The sequence below is a fragment of the Rhodamnia argentea genome, chromosome 9 (assembly GCF_020921035.1).
Source record: "Rhodamnia argentea isolate NSW1041297 chromosome 9, ASM2092103v1, whole genome shotgun sequence".
NCBI classification, from domain to species: domain Eukaryota; kingdom Viridiplantae; phylum Streptophyta; class Magnoliopsida; order Myrtales; family Myrtaceae; genus Rhodamnia; species Rhodamnia argentea.
Window position 1 is genome coordinate 1,445,728 of NC_063158.1, and position 21,391 is coordinate 1,467,118.

The window sequence follows — 21,391 nt, forward strand, 5'->3', positions numbered from 1 at the left end:
AACAGGACCACACGCGCACACACCAGTTCCAGCACATGCGATTCTCGTCCCTTTGTGTGTACTGTCGGCAATGGGGAGATGATCCGATGCGATGTGTGATGGGGAGTGCTCCTAAATCGATCCTACATCCGGCGCGACCGGCGACCTATCGCGAACGTGGTCCGGCGAACAAAGTGCTGGCCGTGATTGAGATTCACTTCTCTTGGTTTAGCCATTCGGAACACCGGCGATGTGGCGACCATGGGTAGGGAATCATCTAACAATGACCAAGAATGCGATCTAGCGTTCGACCAAATTGTTCCAACAACTACGTATTAGAGAAAATAAAGGGGCAATCCAAGCGTCCTTTCACACGCTCCATCTGCACGAGGACATATGTTTAGATTTTGAACGCAGGTCTCGTTATTTTAGTCAGGGAAAAAAACACCAAAAACCCTAAATTATATCTACCGTCATATAGTGATGCCAAATTATGACACGAAAAATTCCAAACTTATACCATATGACTGATAAAGGACATTTAGTCGTGTAATAATAGGGCGGATCCCACTATTTATCTAGGAATGCTCCTCTTTCCTCCTTCGCTATCCCTCATTTCTAGCGCAAACGTAAGCATCGGAGGAGGCCAATCCCAGCACAAAATCCGAATGCCCGACTCGTTCATTGCGGCGCGAATCGATGTCCATCGAAGCTGGCAGATCGAGTTCGCGGCTCCCATTTCCAGCTTCTAACAGCCATCATATTGCAATAGAGCGATTATCCCCTACAATCTCTAGGCACTTTTGCACGAGCATGGACGAGGCCTTCGTTTCTTCACAAGCAAGAACTCTTTCGCAATCGATGGGTACTCAAATGTTGGCCGTGACGCCGACAGTATAACCAAACGCAACTTCCGAGTAAGCAAAGCTCATTATCTGCGCATCAAAATCAATCCTGCGTGGGCTCCCGCTCCCATGTTAAACCATTCCGACAGGTCTCGTTCCTGGACAAAAGCATAAAAAAAAAAAAGGGTTTGATAATCATTTCGGTGGTCTCTCCGACAAGTGAGGCACCGACGGGAGCGGATGAGAAATTCTATCTTCTGAAGCCATGATCAATCGTCTCTGATGTGATGCAAAGATATTTCGTAATCGTTGTTATATATGGCATTGTAATGTACGCAAATGCCATATCACAAAATCAATTAATACTCTATTAAAATTTCGAAAAATCCCAGAATCGGGTGATTATCACGTAAGTAAAATGGAAAGGATGTCATTAATTTAGGAATCCCAGGTCGATGCAAACTATGATATTACTGACGCTGTACGGTGATGATCGAAGATGTAAGAGGGGGTTTGAGGTGAAGGTAGGAAAATAATGAGTTTATGCATTCTTGTGTGCGTACTTAAAACCGAAAAAGAGCGAGGCACGCATTGGAACTTTAATTGCCGTGTTTCCTTCTCAAGGATTTGAGCCTTTGCATAGTGACATGTACATTATATCATGTCCACGTCGCAAATATCAATTCAAAATCGAATGAGCAAGGACAGAAAACTTTGCGAAAATTGTCCAAAAAAGTCCTAAATTTATTATACGATGGCCGATTCAATCATAAACCTTTTGATAATTGTGCCAATTTAGTTCTAAACCTTCTGACGTTTTCCTAATTTAGTTCTTCTAGCAAATTTTAGTCAAAAGTTGCTAACATGACGGTCTAATCAATGCCGATCATCTTACGTGGCGCGGCTGGAGATGAAGTGAAGACAAAGTTAGTGGGATTAGTTAATTCGGACATATGAACTACTCTTTGGCTCTGCTTGAAGCTCAAAACTATTGGTGATCGGACTAAAAATTTAGTAATTAGAGGAGGGCGTTCTTGTTTTTGTGTTTTGTCTCCTCACGATGTTTTGCAGGCTGGTCCATTTCATGATGTAAAGAAAAGGAAACTAATCAAAGGGCAGACGAGAAGGGATTGGTCTGCCATTAAAGTTTTCCGTGATCGATTCCCCTATATTTGGCCCACTTATTAGGTGGGATTACATTCTTTATCTTTCCAAAGAGTCAATAGGATAACTACTATATGAATAAGTGAAATGATGACTAAAAAAGTAGCAAAATCAAAAAAGAGAGAGCAAAATGATGACTAATATTCTCGGGAGGACATTGAATATTATATTGGACCAAATCGGGAGAATTACCCAAAAAAGTCCTAAACTTATTGCAATTGTACCAATCCAGTCAAAAACTTTTCATTTTTGCTAATCGAATCATAAACCTTTTTTATATTTTGCCAATTGTATCCATCCAGCCTGTTTTGATCCCGGAGTTGATGATATGGACGCCGACCGTCTTACGTGATACCGTCGATACTAACTTGAAAAAAAAGTTTTCCGAATTTTTTTTCATTTTCATGTTTTTGTTAAGGCCGGCAAGAGGCCGCTGGTCGAGGTGCCCACCCTCGGGCGAGGGTCGTGAGCCCTCGCCTAGTGGCCGACAAGGACTTGCAAGCCCTTGCCAAATGGCCGGCGAAGATCACCGGGCCTCGGTATGGTCGCCGGCCATAAAAAAGATAAAAACTAAAATTTAAGATTGAATTAGTACAATTGCAATAAGTTTATGATTTTTTTTTATAATTTTTTCGGCCCAAGTTCAAGATTAAAAAGTTTTTGTAGGACTTAAAAATTTCGATGTGATTACCCTTTCCTAAACAGGCATTTTTCATCTAACTAATAGGGCAGAATAGATAGGGAAGGAGATCAATCATTCGATGCATGCATGCCCGCCGGCCCGCCCGCCGACATCAACATTCGTAGCAAATGGAGAGCATATCCTTTGCTTGGGTCCACACGAGTCGCTTCTCTTCTCGGGTTCGAACTCGCACGTTTGATGATGGGTCCGTACCACAAGCTCGGCTTTACCTTTCTTCTCTGTTCTTTCGAGAAAAAAATCAGAAAAAAAAAAAAGGCCTCCACTCGCTGGATGAAAATGGAGTCCGTGATTCAACAACTGTTCTTACTCGCTTGGGGCGGAAGAAACCCTAACATACACGGTTAAACTTTTTGATAATTTGTCAATTTGGTTCATTCAGTCAATTTTGACCGAGAATTGCTGAGTTTGATGTTGGCTATCTTAAGTGACGTCACCTTTTGATACTTTATCAATTTGATTTATTCAGTCAATTTTGATCGAAAATTACTGAATTTGATGCCGGCTATCCTACGTGGCGTCACCAATGCAGATGTGAGCAATTTTTATAAATTTTCAAATTTTTATGATTTTTAAAATTTTTTTTTTCCTCCTTTTCTACTTTTTATTTTATGTTTTTCCGTTGTGGCTAGGTGATGCTCGCCATCGTTGGGCGAGGCAAACCTTGCTAGTGTATGGGTTGGTGAGGTTCAAGCCTCACCGGCCATGGGATCCAGCCTATCCAATGTGGTTGAGACCAGCCAACCAACCAGTCAAAAAATTTATTAAAATATTACTAAAAAATTCAATTTTTTTTTTAAAATTACAAAAATCGTCCACGTTAACATCGGCCTTGCCATGTAGAACGGTCGGGGCCGCGATAGCAATGTTTGATCAAATGGCGAAAAATATTATCTAGTTCTTTGTCAAGTCTTAGCCAAATATCGAAAAAATATTTTCATTTTCCTCAAAAATGATTTTTCAGAATACATTTAAAAAACTCATATTTTTTTGTGGAACAAGTGGAGCCTAAGTTCCGGCCCAAAAAAAAAAAAAAAAAACGGAGCCTGATTATCGAGAGACACGAACCTTAGGGAGCAAAGGTCCTTGCCGGGAGCCGCCTTCGGTATGTCGTTTCAAGTGACCTCATTGTGGAGTAAGGAGAGAGGTGAACGAAAAATTGTGTCCCCACGGCTCGGCCCTTAGAGAACCGGCTCGTTTCGACTCTAATGCGGAGTCCACATTCCCAATTTTGGCTATCCGTTTAAACCGAAAATCAGTTTCCATAAAAGCAAAAATCCAAAAAATAAAAGCCTTTTGAGAAAAAAAAAAAGGTAAAAAAAAAAACACAGAAGCGGTTAAAGGAAAAAGGAGGAAAGTACGGACAATAAAGAAGATTGATAATTGACGTAACTTTTTGCACCACCATGATTCACCTATTTCGCTTCCGAGGGTCAGGGTCAAAGCGTGTCGGTGGGATGGGGGTGGGGGGGCTTCAGCTGACCTGCCTAGCGGGCCAGGCTTGCTCTGTAATGTGGGCCCGCATCCCTGTGTTGGGCCGGATCGGGCCAGCCCGTAATAACGATCCGATCCAGCTTAATACGTAAATTCAATTCCACTATAATTGCCATTTGAAATGAGGATGGAAATCTACCAAGGAAGCAATCGACAATTTACGAGGTGGAAACGGCTATGCACGTGAAGCTATGTACACCTTCGATCGATTCTCACTGTGACGCGTGCAAGCAAGTTTCATAAATGTAGGGCCTCGTGCTCTAAAACCCCCATATGGACAGGGCCTCGTGCTCTAAAATTTTCATATGAAAATTGGGTTCAGACTTGTTGATAATTTGAGCTCTAATATTAATATTGGGTAATTTTGGATCCAAAAACTAATATAAAGATAGAGATTTTTCATTATATTTAACCGCTCACGAATGTCTTTCACAATGAATATGGAACAACTCCAATACTACCTCAGGCCAATCAAAACCGTTCAACTCTACAGCAAAATTAGGGTAAAAGCAAGAACTTTGGCTCTCGCTCTCCTGCGTACGAAATCTCAAAAGGTGGCCAATTTTCTCAGATCCCGAAACCAAAGCGAGCTTCCCGAAAAAGAGATGGGCGAGTCAACATCGACATTGTCGAAGCAGCCAAAAAAGCCGCTTCTCTTCTCTGAACATTTACTGCTGCAACCGTGGTAAATAATAACAAACTCCTTGCTCTGACAAAAAATGTAACTTTCTCTCTTTCTTCCTTCGGTAATTCTCAGGCTCCAGAAGAGCTCAGAGCCTCCGTTGCACTTGTGAAAGTGTCGCTGTCCGTGCTCCTGTCCACATCTCGTGATCAAAACGTGTCATGACAGTTAATTGTTCCCACGTTTTACAGCCGCAGGCCACCAATACTTCTGCGTAATTTTGTTGTTTTTAGCCCGAAACGTACGCTTCACTGCAGCTCTGGCTTCGTACGTAAATGTCATTGCTTTCATCCTTACGTTTCTCCTCAACAAAAAATCATTAAAAATCCGCTCCCATCCTTACCTGTAAAGAGCCTGGGACACCCACATGATTCTGTCCTGTTTTTCCAACCGTTTCCATTGCAGTCAGCCAAAGGAGGAATAGTTTGTTGAGAGAAACAAATTAAAAGGGCGGGAGGGATAGGGGTAGAGAGGTTCGAGGGTCGATTGAACCTAAAACCTATATGTCGGAATCAGTTTTTCAATTTTTGAAACTTGAAACCTACCATATATGCTCTGAAACCAACTTTGTCACGACTTCTAGAATCTATCCGGATTTCACATTCTAGTGAATCATTATCTCTAATGACCATCATTTGCCGTTGTAATCTATTGACCACAATCCATATCTAGACACACGAAAGATATGAAGTATTAAAAAAGTAAAAGTCATGTATATTATCAAAAATAGAAAGCTCGGACCAGTGATTTCAAATTACATACTCAACATCGGACGACTTAAAAGATAGCATGATCGCACGTAAACATGTTCTATGTGTTGAAAACTAATCGTGAGAACTAGTTCGTCAATTTTTGAAACTTAAAATCTGTCTTGCATATCCTAAATATTGACACCGGACTAGTGCGAACCAGTTAGGTTCTCTAAGGGGAGAGAGAGAAATTGCATTTATTGGCCCCATTCAGCAATTTCTGGGCATTAAGGACCTTCCTAATCTCATCAGTATAAAGAGTCACTTCATCCTCTTCAGTCCCTCTCCCCCTCCCCCCCCTCTCTCTCTCTCCTTTTCTTTTTCTTACTCTGTGAGTAGCAAAAAGTAGCATTGTTCTGAACGTTCCCATTAGCATTGTTTCGCCACATTTCTGATTCCCCGTTACAAACTCAAAGACTCTCCGAAAACAGCTCTCTGTTTCACAATACTTGTCATTTCTGGGGGAAGTTTCTGCCACATTATGAAGAGGCTTGCAAGGCTCGTCATTCCGATGGCTCCTCTGCTCCTGGTGCTGGTTCTGTGCACACCCACCATGGTTCTCGGTGGTCATGACTATGGGCAAGCTCTGAGCAAGAGCATCCTCTTCTTCGAAGCACAGAGATCCGGCCATCTCCCCAAGAACCAGAGGGTCTCGTGGAGGGCCAACTCTGGCCTCAACGATGGCAAAGCCAGTGGAGTAAGTCGCATTGTCTTCTTCCCCTTTTGGGCTGCCGTTTCCACCAAATGACAAGAGTAAAAGAATGGATTTTTATTCTCTGTGGGGGAACTGCAGGTGGATCTGGTGGGAGGGTACTACGATGCAGGGGACAATGTGAAGTTCGGGCTGCCCATGGCGTTCACGGTGACGATGATGTCGTGGAGTATACTGGAGTACGGGAATCAGATGGCCAAGAGCGGCGAGCTCGGCCACGCCATGGAGGCTGTCAAATGGGGCACCGACTACTTCATCAAGGCCCATCCTCATCCCTACGTCCTCTATGGAGAGGTTAGAAGACTCGTCCAGAAACTTTTCTTCCTTTTTCTGAAATGAATCGCTACACACAAATGATTCAGGAAATCCATGTATGAACAACAAGTAGGGCCCTTCTGGTTTAATAGTTTCTTTCTTTACTGTTCGTCGCTTCCAATGGATTTACCTTTGTGCTCTGTTTTAGCTAAAACGGAAAGCGATTTGATTTCGAACATTAGTTTATGAATGAGATGCCGATAACGGTTTCTCTTTCCATGTGGCGGGGGGAATGTGATTGTGATTGCGTGGAATTATCGTTTTTCAGGTAGGGGATGGGAACAGCGACCACTACTGCTGGCAGAGGCCCGAGGACATGACCACCGACAGGAGGGCGTACCGGATCGACCCGAGCAAACCCGGGTCGGACCTCGCCGGGGAGACCGCCGCCGCCATGGCCGCCGCCTCCCTCGTCTTCAGCCGCTACGACCCTGCCTACTCCGCCGAGCTCCTCCGCCATGCCCAACAGGTTTCGCGCTCGCTTCCGTACCGACACAAGTTCGATTTACGAAACATGGTCGATTCAATTTAGGCAGTTGCGCTGGTCGGAGCGAGCATGACACCTGTGCGCTTGCATTCATAGAGATCGACCAGCTAGCTAACTCCTCTACATTTACATTGTCCTTGGCAACCCCCCACCAAAAAAAAAAAAAATTCTTAATAAAAAAGACAATTTAAATCTCTTTATGGGATTTCTATTTCAACTAATGTAAGATGAATATACATCCCTAAAAAGACACTGTTGTTTAATTACGGAATAGTTCAAGGCCCTAACGATTCATACCCTTTTCCCCTTTTGTAGCATGATGTTTCCTCGTCCCATCCAAAACATAAAGAGACCTACCATCAGTTTAAAACTTAAATTGGCAATTATCGATACTCATTTCTTTTAAATCTCACCTTTCTTTTTTTTTGTTGGGTCGAAGTTTTAGATCTCAACATGAGTGCCAAATTTATAATCGGAATTTAGATTTTGGGCTTCCTAAAGAATAATAATAAGGAATGATGATAAATGGTGGGGAGGATGAGGCTCAGCGTACGTTTTAGATCTTGGAAGACACGTACTTTTGCCCCTATCACGCGCAGTGTCCTTGGGCCATACGAATCTAACGGTGCGGGCCGAATCCGGACCGTCCACGTGTACGACTCGTCGGCACTGTCGGCGTCGGCCAACCTTCGACTTATCTTCGATTATATTGCAGAAAATAAAAGGAGCCCAATTTATTTTTCGAATTACACAACACAAAAAAGCACAGAACAATTTATCTTAAAAGTTCCTATTATGCTAAAACAATTAGACAAAAAAAAAAAGTGTTTTTTTTTTTTTGGGGGGGGGGGGAGTGTGAAAAAGGAAAATGACAGAGAGACTTTGCTTGCGTTGTCTTTTTTGTGTCTCCTTTCCCAGCTATTTGAGTTTGCGGACAAATACAGAGGGAAATACGACAGCAGCATCACCGTGGCCCAGAAGTACTATCGATCAGTCAGTGGTTACAATGTGAGTGTTCGTTTTTCATAACGATGGTGATTAATTTGAGCATACCTGTTGATAACTCAGAAAAACGAAACAAATCGAAGTCCAGGGTTCGGATGTTCGTGTCCTAATAAAGATGGGTTCTTTCTTCTTCTTCTTCTGTTTTTTTTTTTCGGTGTGGGGTGGTTGCAGGATGAGCTATTGTGGGCAGCTGCGTGGTTGTACCAAGCAACGCACAATCAATATTACTTGGAATATCTGGGCAAGAATGGCGACTCCCTTGGTGGGACTGGATGGGCCATGACCGAATTCAGCTGGGATGACAAGTATGCCGGTGTTCAGACGCTTGTGTCCAAGGTCACTTCTTTCCTTCGATCACAACTCACATCAACCAAATCTGTGGTCACTCACTTGATCACCCATTTCATTCATTCGGCTACAGACTGTGATTGAATGTTACATGCCGGGATCGCCTCGTCTCGTTTTGTTGATCATTGGAAATTATAGGCATCGTGTCGCACAATGGCCATGTAGCTCGTCGCCACTCAGCTCTCTGGAGCTCAATTGCTTAGTAATGGGATGTGTCCCGGTATTATGTGAGTTATGGACATGAGGGATTAGTTCCTTGTCGTTCAATTAGCATATGCTTATTGGAGGACGCAAATGAAAGTCTTAGCTCGACGAAGGACAAGCTCCATGAGTCAGTAGGGCCGATCTTCGATTGATGAATAGGCAATTTTGTAATCACGCAGTTTGATGGTTCCTCTATACTAGGCAACAGCATCACCCTGTTGGATGAGGAAGCTTAACTGGGTTCTTGTGTGTTGCTTCCACTGCAGATCCTGATGCAAGGGAGAGCAGGTCACTATGCGCCGGAGTTCGAGAGGTATCAGCAGAAGGCGGAGTACTTTATGTGCTCGTGCCTCGGCAAAGGGACTAAGAATGTCCAGAGGACGCCGGGCGGTCTCATGTTCTGCCAGCGATGGAACAACTTGCAGTTTGTCACCAGTGCCTCGTTCCTGATGACCGTCTATTCCGATTATCTCGCATCTTCTAGAAGGAACTTGCACTGCTTCTCGGGTGCCGTCGCTCCCTCTGCTCTCCTCTCGTTTGCAAAATCACAGGTACATTGACTCTCTCGCATCTTTTCCTGGTTCGATTTAAACCTTTTTTATGTGATGAAGTACAATGCAAATGCTGTTTTATTGATCTCGCTAACACGTGTTGTTCCTATATTCATAGTTTTAGTGAATTTATGAGAAAATACAATAAGAAACTCAGACAACAACAAGATAAAAGTGCAAAATTTCATCAATTGCTGGAGCCTAAATCATTACACTTGCAGGTGGACTATATTCTTGGGGACAACCCGAGAGCGACAAGTTACATGGTGGGGTATGGAACCAATTACCCAAGGCAAGTCCACCACCGGGCTTCTTCGATTGTCTCTTTCAAGGTCAACCCCACGTTCGTGAGCTGCCGAGGAGGTTATGCAACCTGGTTCAGCAGAAAGGCCAGCGATCCGAATCTCTTGACTGGTGCAACAGTCGGTGGACCTGATGCCTATGACAATTTTGCAGACCAGAGGAACAACTATGAGCAAACTGAGCCTGCCACATACAACAATGCGCCTCTTCTCGGCGTGCTTGCGAGGCTAAGTGGAGGCCAAGGCGGATATAACCAGCTTCTTCCAGGTGAATGGATCATGACAATGAATGTGATATCCAAAATTTTGTTTTGATTAGAAGAAGCATCTTGGACTAACTTTCTGGTTGTTCATCAAGTACTAATAAGCATCTTCTTTGCAGTCGAGCTTCCTGCCCTAAAACCGATTGTTTTGCGACCAAATCCAGCCCCAGGTAATTGAATTATCCATAATTCCGAGAACACATTTGCATTTTTTTTTCCTGGTGGTAATGTCTGCATGATTGATACCAATAGGAACCGAACCACTATGGCAAGGAAAAGTTTAATTCAACGGGGAGAAGAAGAGGGGAAAAAACTGGCACAAGAATATCATTTGATTGTCGATCCTCAAAAAAAGAAATAAGCAAAAGATTTAAATTAGTGTGCAGAAATGGTGATGACTGGATGAAACATCCGTACTCTAATTTAAAGAGATTCATTGCTGATTACTACGACTTCTAAATCAAATTCATTCATCATGTAATGTTCTAACACAAAGCAGTAAGTGTGATTTCTTTTTCACTGGCATATGGTTTTGATCAATATCAATACAATGGTCTTGCATTTTTCTTTCCACGGTTGTGAATGTTATTTCCTTTCGCAGCTATCTCTAGTCCAGTTGCTGTCGAGCAGAAGTTGACCTCGTCTTGGAACAGCAATGGAATAACTTACTACAGATACTCAACCTTGGTGAAGAACAAGTCTGATAAAACTCTGAAAAACCTTTGGCTTTCCATATCCAAGCTCTATGGTCCCCTGTGGGGTCTCACAAAATCTGGTGATTTGTACACTTTGCCTAAGTGGCTCCACTCACTGCCAGCCGGAAAAAGCCTCGAGTTTGTCTATATCCACGCTTCTTCTCAGGCAGAAGTTTCAATCTCAAACTACACCTTGGAATAGGTATTGAATCACCTATGCGACAGATGGCAATCTGAAGCCGGAGGATAAAAGAAGAAGTTTGTGCGGTTGTAGTGTAATGATTGTGCAGCTATAGGATAGGCATTCGAAGGAAGAATCAGTGCTTTTTTGTTCCTTCAAAAAAATTTTTTTTTAAATTTCTTGAGTGGAATGTGATTATGGAGGTGTCGGTTGAAGATGGAAGGCAAGAAAGGAGTGAAGAGACAGATTGCAAAAAATAGGAGAGCTCATCCTCTTTCTCCTGCCACTTCTCCTGCTGCAACAAAGAAACATTAGAAAGGTGATGAAAGAATGGAAAAATGCTTGAGAGGTCAAAAGAATGGCTTCACAACAACAGGTTACAAAAGAGGGGGTTTTTTCTCCCTTTTCTAGCATTAGGCAGAAGATTTGGTTGTCTGCTTTGCTTTGTGTTGTGTTGCGTTGTCAATGATGTTGTAATCTCTGCAACATTACTTGTTTCTTCTGCAAGAAATTGGGTTAACCTCTGTTCACGTGACGACCTTGTTTCTTGTTGCTCTGCAACAATTTGACAGATATTCCAGTCATGAGTCTGTTATCCATGCTTTTTAATGGATCAAGCACTTGTACTCTGTCAAAACTCGAGGCCAGGATCTGTTCTGAGCAGTTGACTTTCATTTCCCGAAGTTTGAAAGCATTAATTGTAACAAGTATACTTTAGTACAAATCCACTTGCAGCGGTGTAGAAACTACACTTGAGCATGGATATGCTCTGGATATCACAGTTCACAAAGATCATCATCCCTCAATCTTGTGTAGAGATGCAAATGAAAGGACAGCAATAACTGGATCGGTTATTCTTCTGAAGAATTCCCCAGTATAATTGCTGCTTGTCCTTAAAAGTTAGCGGACCAACTGAATTCTAACCAACGAACCTTGTAGGATTTCTTCTTGTGATCCAAAGTCAGTGATTGAGCGAATTTAGAGTTAACGCGATCGACTTTTTACAAAAACATGAATACCTAATTCCAACCAACAAGAAGTCACGAAAAAAAAAAAAAAGGAACAGAACAGGAAACGCTTGGTTAATTTTCAGACATGTTCTCACAGTCACACTTACCCCATCTTTTCTTACTTGTTCTCACCTTAGCTTCGGTTACTTTCAAGCCGGCTCAGTTTCGGCAGTTCCATCAATTTTCGCTACTTATTTCCTCATTCCAAGCGCGGGTGTGACAGTGGCCTATTAGCAAATTCATAGATTGATGGTCGCCATGGCCAGTAGGTTCTAGATTTCCAATATTAGAACATTATAACACCTAGAGCATCTGGCTAATTAGAGGCTTCAAGACAGGTATGTAGACACAATTAATGGTACGAAATAGTAAATACAACAGTACAATGGCCTGTGGAGTTGCATGAGTTCCAAAGCATTACTTCATTGAAATGGTATGATGTAAATAATAAAAATAAAATGTTTGATTAATGCACTACTCTATAGAAAGCAGCTGAGCAAACGATCTATCTGGAAACACATCAGCTGTTCAAATAAACATATGTACAGTCTCAGAAATGAATGCTGGAAACAGCCATGGAGGCAAACAACCGACACTTCAGTCACTCGGCTTATCTGCACTCTTGCACATGCTAAACAGCCACAAATGCAGATGAGGACACGCTTCAGGAACTGGGCTTGTTTGCACTCTTGTACATGTTATCAATGACACCCTGCAAGGAAGTTTTATTTAGTATTCTTTGGAAAAAAGATTCTCAGAAGAATTCATAATATAAAGCATAATCTTTCTCAAACAGGTGACTGGTAACTGCACATGCGAGAACTCATACAGACGGTTTACTCCAATATACACGACTGTCCCAATCAAGCATTCAATCTTAAAGAGAAACACATCTCAGACAAATCTAAGAGAACCAGCATCTAGCACATGATGACCTGATTCTACTAACTTCATGTCATTCGTGACTGATTGAGAAATGTATTAAAATAATAGAATAATAAAACCTTTGTCCTAGCTTTTAAGAGCTACCTGATAGTATTTGAGCAATTGAGGCCTCTTCTTCTTATATGTAGGAGTGAGAAGGTCGCGGTCCATATCGAATGGTACAGGATCAAGGTGTAATGCCTTAATAAACTCAAACCCCTTCAGCTGCAAAGAGGGAACCTTCAGGTATTAGAAAGATGCCCGTAAAGGTTAAAAAAGGGGTTTCTACATAAGCAATATAACTCGAAACCTTCTTTTCTTTCCCAGTCTTTGTGAGCTCTCCCATGATAAACTCCTTGGCTTTGGGATTTTCACAGAGAGAGTTGAAATCCCCATTAACTCCATTCTCCTGAGCCCACTTTTCAAGAGCTTCTTTGTTGGGGTTTGCCACGGCAACAAGGAAGGACTCGAAGCTGTTACCGTAAATCCATATCTGGGGAACGACAGGATGACCACAGTCAGTGTAAAATGAGCAAATGCTCATAATTCCAGAGGAGGAGGAAGACACAATGAGCTATCTTTAAGGGATGACAAGTATTTGGCCAAACACAAAAAAGGAATAGGTCAGAAAATAGTAGCAAGATCTTAACTGTGCCTTTGATTAAACATTTTAAGTCTCTATAGAATGGCGAGGGAAACAACTTGGATTAGATTGTGCACTTCTGGATTTCATGTGATAAGGGAAGATAATCAAACATGTTCCGATCAGAATGCACCGCGACTTCAGTAGACTTCACTATATAACATGGTAATTAGCAGCTTGTAGAAATTCTTGTCATAAGTCATGGAAAATAATATATATCTAAGATCATAAAGGATCAGTCCAAGGTATAAGTGCAATGCTGAAAGCAGATAGTATTGGCAGTGGAAAACATAACCGACATCTTAATCATCCTACTAGAACCAAAACCGTGTAGGACATATAGTATGGGTAACGTCTTCACGGAACTCTATGTTGACATGCTTTCGATGCCCATGAGAGAGAAGATCCGTCTCTCTAATCAATAGATTTCTCAAAGAATGCGGGAGCCTGTAATCACTAGGATATTGCTATGATCTAAGTCACACACAATTTAAATTGATAGAGACTGATTTTCCAGTCAACAGTACAATAAGACACCACTTCAGAAGGTAAAAGGAAACAGGAGGACGTCCATGAAAGATATAGCAGAAAATATGTACCACACTCATCATAACTAATGAAATAGGAAAGTTGCATAAATACGCAAACACAAATCAAATGCCAAAAGGAAGTGAATAGCAGACCAAGGAAGCATACCGAATCAATAGCGCTAACGAGGCCATAAATGTTTTCCAGGTTTTCAACAGCTACATATTCTCCTTGTGAAAGCTTGAAAATATTTTTCTTGCGGTCAATTATTTTCAAGCTTCCGTCTGGTTGCCACTCACCAACATCCCCTGATGCAAAACATCCATACATTTTGACTTAGAAACTCTGAACGGCACAGGTTAACTTTCACTGAATCTAAGAAGAGGGCTACAGGTACCTGTATGAAACCATCCATCAATCATGACCTCTCTAGTCAGATCTTCCCGTTTATAATAGCCACTGAATAAGGTCTTCCCCTTCACACATACTTCTCCTCGTGGGGTGCTTGAGAGGGCATCATACCCCATTTCAGGAACAGATTCCAAGCAAACATCAACATTAGGCACTGGAGGGCCCACTGTGCCAAGCATTGAGTGTACATTTGGTAGTGAAACAAATGTGCCAGCACAGGTTTCGGTCAGACCTACAAGCATTAAGAGAAATACTTCATATAATCACAGGATAACATGGTATGCTGGTCATCATCCATCTTTTTGAGAGCTTAATTCCTGTTACTCATCATCTCTTGCTACATTGCAATTTTAACAATGATTGATTCTTGAAGTTTAGAATCAACAAGAAAAAGACAGAGAACATGTAAAATATACGGAGGGGGCAATTCAGGCAATTCATTCATACCATATCCTTGTAGAACGTGTGCACATGTAACCACCCTAAGGAAAGCTTCTACATGGTTAGATAGAGGGGCTGCCCCTGATAGAATCAGTCGTACATTTCCACCCAGCCCTTGCTTTACCTGATACAAGGTAAGTCAGAGAAATTGAAAACATCAGGATTTAGTTGGATATAAGGCTGCAAAGGACAAATAGAAATGCACCACAAGTCCATTTTGATCACCTTATTGAAAACAAATTTGTCAAATAAAGGAGCTGCCTCCTCATATTTGTTCCCCTTCTTCAAGTTATTTAACTTGCTACAGCAAATTTATAAGCAGAAATTATAGTCAGATATGAAAGAACAAAGCAGCAGTCCATTCAGGACAAAAAAACCAAGCATAGAAGAGATGCAAAAACATTAACAAATTATGCAGAGACTGTTATGATCCTAGACATAATTGGACGGGTTCTCAACCTAATCAGCCCTACATTATAGGAAGAGATCTTAAAAATTGAAATCTGAGATTCAATTGGCTAGTTTGCTAGGCATGTCACCCTACAAGTCTTAAGTGGGAGACATTGTCATCTTTAAGCCATTTGATGCCCGCAAGCATTCTGGACACTCACACGTCCAAGGAATCATGTCTAGGTAAAGAGTGGAAACAATCTATGAGCCAAATTTATATGGGAAGAAAAGGACCCAATCATTCGAACATTCTGCAAGGAAGCAAATAAAAGCACATTGGATAACTATATGATAAATCTATCTTTATCATGCCCAAGGAACTTTATCCACTCCGAGAAGTAAAATATGAAATTTAGCAAAGAACTTACTACGAATATGCAAAGTTGAACAATGTATGCCTTAACAAACCTCCAGCAGAGATCTTCTGAGTTAACCCTGCATGCACAAGCAATCATTAGTTAACAAATCGGACATACTTCTGTTGTGTTTCCAAGTAGCATTTGCATAAAGTGATTTTGCACATGCAGGATCCATGTTACGCCTTAACATCCATGAAGGCAGCTGTAGTCCAAATTGAAATATCAAATGCCATGGAAATGACATTAGTAAAGTTATTAGACTAAGATAATCAGGTCCAAAGAAAATTTTACCTGAGTATACTCTATCCAACACACGGGGACGGCGCAGAAAATAGTTGGTTTTAATTCCCCAAGATCCTCAATCAATAACTTAACATCCTGGAACACATAAGACATGTATAAATATGACAACAAATCGTTCATCGGTAAAGAAGAAAAAGAAATTGTAACTGCAAAAATATCCTCAATCACGATAACAAGAAAGAAATTATTGTTGTGTCCCATGTATAGACGAAAAAATCCCAAGACAAACACTACAACTTTCACCAATCATCATGCTATATAGCAAATAATCCTTAGTAAAATTTGGTATATGATTTTCCTAAAAAGATAATGTATCATAGCCAGTATCCTTACCCCACGCCAAAATCCAATTGAGGCGCCATGATGTATAAAACACTCCTCAATTACCCTATCGAAGATATGGGCCAGTGGAAGATATGACATATACACATCCTTCTGGTGGAGCTGTCAGAGTCAGAAGATATAGTGTTAAACCAAAATGAATCCTTTAATGTTTGAACATAGGGCATAAAGCATATAAGCTGCAACTGGTACCAAAGTGTTTGCTCTCTTCAGGAGATCAGTACTCCAAACTGGAAAAATCTTACCTCTTCGTTGACACTCTCTAGCAGACGCTTCACTCCAGCTATAAGAGTGACGATGCTCTCATTAGAAATCAATACACCTTTTGGATCACCGGTTGTTCCACTAGTATACATGATCGTACATATATCTGTTTTCTCTTTGGCAGGAAGTTCAAATTGCTGATTATCTCCCTGCAAGTGAAGGTAGGCAGCAGATGTTGGAGCTACTATAATTTAGCAATCGCAAAGATTTTTTTTTTTTTTTACTTTATTAGTTGAAAGACATGCATGTGAGAGATGCAGCATTCACTCAATCAACAAGCTATCCTTTTTTTTTTTTTGTTGTCAGCTAGCCTAGAAACACTGAATCCAGATCCATCAGAGTTACATTTAGAGTCGGTGAGGAATGTAAGCAACATTAGCCATCAAAATTAAAAGCAGCCAAAGATAAACCATGCAAAGCAGATTCCTAGATTGACCATCAACTTAACAACACAATGTGCAAAAGATGCAAAATGGTCCACACCACCCAGATCTAAAGTTGCAGCACTGATCATTGTTCTTGTCCCACCAGAACTACCACAATTTAACAGCTTTCAGTGCACAATACTTCTCAGGCTCGACTTAGTACAGACTATGGATATGTATCTGGCTGACTCATCTCTGTATTCAGTTGTGAGATGTTTGGCATAAAACATATATATAGCAAAAACTGGAACTTGGAAATGTCAGAATATTACCAAGTATATACACTCATACAATGCAATACAAGCAAGATTATTTGTTAACTCTAAGAACACTAGAAGTATGGGAATACAACTTTTAATCGATCACTTATACGATGGTTTTCTGTTGGAGGAGCTTCACAATAAATTTTATTTGCCACTGGGACGAATCCACACCCTTGTCATATCTAAGGTAAGGGTACAACACCTAAATAGACAACTTGGAGAAGCATAGGGGTTACTTAAACTTCTAGAGCATTATAAGATTGGATCAAATACTTATCGATTAATAGTAAGCACTGAAATGAATCAAACTTATCCATTGACGTATGGAGGAATGCAGCTAAACATTTCCTAAAGCTACAATTGGTTTTGCAAGCACTAAAGTTGTGTCATGTCCAAAGAGGAAAAAATGTCAGATACGAAAGCATTAGGAAAGGCTGCATTGATAATGGACATGAAGATTGGGAGCCCTTATATATAGCCTTGCAAGGATAAAGATGAAAAATGCTGACTGCAACTGTAATTTCTCTTATGATGAAGTAAAGGTTTCGCTTGAACAGGATATGGACAGCCCTTGAAGTTGATAACATAAGCAGCAGAGCAAATTTTCATTGACGGAACATGGATAGAGAAACTGACCAGTTTCAAAAATTCGTCCCATGCATATATAGCCAAACCAAACTTCTCAACTTCTTCCCTTTGTTCAGCAGTAACCTTTCCAAAGCTCACGAGTGCTACAACAAGGAAGACTTGATAAAAACCCAGCATTCCACAAGTTCAGGTATCAAGAAAGTCAATCATCTCAATAACTCACTTTTCAAGAACTCCGTTGTCCTTGGAAATGTTTTCAGTACCTGTATGTACAACGAAAGGTTTAATAATAATAGAAAAAGAAAAGACGCCTGTATCAAAACCTGAATTCTCAGGCCACTATCATATTAACAGTAGACAGTACTGGCACCTAAATATGTGGCAAGTGAACAAGAAAAATATTTTTAGAGCAAATTCACCATAATTGATTACCTACATTCTTGCTAGCATAATAAGTTCAGAAAACACATTGTTATCAATTTCTTAATTATCAGGAAGTAACTGTGTATATAGTTGTGGAATGCTCCATGAAATAGCTAAGAATAAAAAAAAACTGAATTAGAATGAAATTTGAACCTCAGAAATCTTTTTCTCCTCTATGAAAGCAATTGAAACTTCAGCATGACGTATAATGAATTCAACAGCACCAGCACCTGCAAATTTTTGAGAAAACACATTGTTTATTGAGCAAAACCTATTGGTACTATCAAGCTTAAAAACAAAAGCATAAACTGGCACAAATTATTCAATTTGCATTGATTATAAAGTTAGTGACGGAAATATTTGCAAGATTGAATGCACTCTTCAGTGGATACTGGTCCATTTGCGATCAATGATGCTTGAAAACCATTCCAAACCTGTCATCTACACGTTATGACAATTTATATCAGAAGGAAAAAACGTACCTAATGTGTCATATAAAGGAACGCAATAGAGCCCATGAGCATTGCAAGCCTGCAGTAGTTTCGGAATCAATTAATCTTGGCGAGCAGCAGAGTACAACTTCAAATAAGAAGACACATCTAAAATGACAAGGAGCTTCAACCACACAACAGGGATGAAATAGAAACACTCAACGGGACACCAAGCATTTAAAATTTCTGTGGGAATGGATATCAACTCTAGGACAGCGAGGCAGTTACCTGTTATCCTAAAGTACAATAGAAGCAGTTGAACCTTTAAGCAGGAAATTTCCTGATTCTAATGATATGCAACTTATTTCTGTTTCCCCTGCATACGTTTGATTCCATATGCACATCATATAACCAGAAGATCTACTTATCTCTCATCGTTATGTCTTGAAAACTTCACATCTTAAGTGAAAATCAGGACAAAGGAACTTAAAATCTCATTGGTTTCTTGGCTTAGTTAACACACCAAACAAGTTTCTTCGATATCTTACACTTCTTCAAGCAAATCTTTTGCGTGTGTGCGAACTGATTCTGGCATCAAAGGATGCCATTCTTCAAGTGAATGATTGAAGATGTTAATTTATCAGGTGATCAGAAGTACTTGTATTGAGTAAGATGTGCTGATTCAAAGTTCATATTAAGTACCTTTTGCAGACTTTCATTATTACTCATACCTAGCTATACTGGTCTTTTAGTCTGTAATTATCAGACCCTACAGGAGACATTGGATCTTGCTTCAATTTTGATTGTTGTTCGTTGTGCCACTCAGCAAGTATTTTTTATCGCACAAGTCTATGGTAAGGAAAAATTTGACAAACTTCAAGGCAGTGCAAAGGATGCACATCCACAAGCAACACTGGAATCGGAGGTACGTTTCTTACAGCCGACAAAGATGACATGCATCAATTGGAAAAAAGAAAAAAAATGACATGTCCCTCCCTTCGCTAATAGACTGTTGGATATCCCAAATGGCACGACAGTAAAGAATTTAAGCATTAAAAACCCAGAAAGTGAATCAGATAGCATGAGATTCGGCACGACTATCCTCCAGTACCAATTCTTACTTCGTGCTATCAAGACAGGTTATGTTTGCCAACAAGCAATAAGTCTACTAATATGTTTGAAGGGATCCACTGAAGAAGCAACATACCTCCATGCTCACAATCCACTCTGGGCAGTTGGCACCGTAAATTCCACATTTGCTTCCCTGTGTCACAGAAACGAGACAATTAAAGTATGAAATATTATTCAACACGGGAGCTTTTATTGGTAATATGTTTTACCGGTTCAATACCACAACTCCGGATAGCATTTCCGACTCTGATCACTATATCGTACACTTCTTTGTATGTTTGCCACACGTATCCTCCAGCCTGCTTTCAAACAGTCCAGATATCAAGGCAAGAAATAGCAAGTAATGTGCAAAAATGACCAATCAATCACGATTGTACCTTTCCATTCACAATCTCACGTTGACCGAGCATACGGTTATTAGGATATTTATTGACAGTCATCCTGTAAAAGGATGATATTCACTATCACAAACATCACATCCAAAACAAGTACTTATGCACAATACTTTCAGCCAAAAAAAAATAAATAAATAAAGGCAGTCAACAATAAACCAAAATACACGGTCTACTGAAGCAGCAGGCCCAAGAATAAAAGACTAATAGGTCTCTCCAATGACATGAACTGCTTCATTAGAGTAACCGATCAGAATCACGCATGCAGGCAGGTCTTTGCATTCCACAGAGATACTATGAATAGCAGAAAGAGAATATTGAATCTGAAGCACTGCACTTCATATAAATATATATATTTTAAAAGAACAAACTTTCAGGAGAAACGAAAATAAACCGATCCAATCTGGAACCAGAATTGACAACTAAACTTCGCCAGAAATTCACTTCCACTACGCACCAAGCAACAAGACACTCAAACCCACAAAGAACTTATCACCGTGCCTCTTATCCTATCTCAAATCCCTCGCCATGCGGAACAGAACCACGACGACTCACCGGAAAACGTCCCAGCAGCTCTCCAATCCCGGCACCGGCGGAGGAAAGCCTCCCTTGGCGAAGACGCTCCGGTACACGGGACCGAGCGACGGCCTGCCGCCCTTGGCCTGCTTGCCCTTCTCCACCTCAATCAAGTACTTCATCTGCGCCATGGTCACTCCCTCCACGCGCACACGCAATCTCTCTCTCTCTCTCTCTCTCTAGCGCTCGCTCCACCTTCACTGTCGATGCGTATGCGAATTCGAACTCGATCGACCGGAGTCCCACCGGCTCACGCTCTGTGGCTCTTGACTCACCGATCGACGATCGATCGATCGATCTCGGGGGGATATGAAGAATGTGGAGGTGAAGGCTGAGGCTGGAGGATCAATAAAGTCCAGAGAGAGAGAGAGAGACAGAGAGACAGAGAGGAGAATTTTCCTATTTTTGAAGTAGAAAAATAGTCAACCATTAGGTGGCGCAAGTTGGTAAAACTGATGGATGACGACGGTGGCGAGAGATAGACCGGGGGGAACGCGGAACCTAATGGTTTGATTCAGACGAAAGTGTAATTAGGTTTAGGATTGGTCAACCGATGAGCCAATGCTTGACGAATTGGTGGGTTTATTTATTGTTCGCACCTTTTATTTGGCTCGAAATTAATCTTTCCAAATCCCCTTCAAGCACCCGGTCCGATTTAACCCAAGAATCGGACCGGACCGAATTGGATTAATCGGCTCAAGTCCCATTTTAGGGAGAATCGGTTTGGTTCCCGATTCAATGGCTTAGGACTAGTTCGGTTTTTGATTGCAAAAGGTTGGAATCACTTATTCTACTTGAGAGCCAGTTCAAT

At 41.1% G+C, this 21,391-nt stretch overlaps 2 protein-coding genes across 4 annotated transcripts; one reads left to right on the plus strand and one right to left on the minus strand.

Annotated features, from left to right (window-relative positions):
• Positions 1-5,974: 5,974 nt before the first annotated feature.
• LOC115740900 (endoglucanase 19) lies at positions 5,975-11,208 on the plus strand. 3 transcript variants are annotated; one of them, XM_030674544.2, is made up of 9 exons: positions 5,975-6,310; positions 6,407-6,619; positions 6,909-7,109; positions 8,046-8,135; positions 8,304-8,468; positions 8,951-9,235; positions 9,457-9,805; positions 9,920-9,970; positions 10,402-11,208. In XM_030674544.2, the coding sequence occupies exons 1-9, from the start codon at positions 6,095-6,097 to the stop codon at positions 10,695-10,697; spliced, it is 1,866 nt and encodes a 621-aa protein (XP_030530404.2). In that variant the 5' UTR covers positions 5,975-6,094; the 3' UTR covers positions 10,698-11,208. The 3 variants fall into 3 exon arrangements, with proteins under 3 accessions (XP_030530404.2, XP_030530405.2, XP_030530406.2); XM_030674545.2 differs by having other exon boundaries at positions 10,417-11,208; XM_030674546.2 differs by having other exon boundaries at positions 10,412-10,566.
• An 876-nt stretch (positions 11,209-12,084) lies between these two features.
• Positions 12,085-21,002, minus strand: LOC115740898 (long chain acyl-CoA synthetase 4). Its single transcript, XM_030674543.2, is given in 20 exon segments — positions 12,085-12,398; positions 12,716-12,835; positions 12,921-13,103; positions 13,950-14,089; positions 14,179-14,424; positions 14,640-14,757; positions 14,859-14,934; positions 15,452-15,518; positions 15,734-15,763; positions 15,766-15,820; positions 16,079-16,189; positions 16,333-16,500; positions 17,676-17,770; positions 17,851-17,890; positions 18,204-18,280; positions 18,533-18,581; positions 19,689-19,745; positions 19,822-19,911; positions 19,990-20,053; positions 20,560-21,002. Coding segments are annotated over 20 exon segments (1,986 nt in total). The 5' UTR covers positions 20,712-21,002; the 3' UTR covers positions 12,085-12,350.
• Between the last annotated feature and the right edge of the window lie 389 nt (positions 21,003-21,391).

Bases quoted from the DNA above. Each gene is read 5' to 3' on its own strand.
- LOC115740900 (XM_030674544.2), top strand. From the start codon at position 6,095: ATGAAGAGGCTTGCAAGGCTCGTCATTCCGATGGCTCCTCTGCTCCTG. The intron at 6,311-6,406 runs GTAAGTCGCATT...GGGGAACTGCAG, and splicing joins ACGATGGCAAAGCCAGTGGA to GTGGATCTGGTGGGAGGGTA. The intron at 9,806-9,919 runs GTGAATGGATCA...TCTTCTTTGCAG, and splicing joins ATATAACCAGCTTCTTCCAG to TCGAGCTTCCTGCCCTAAAA.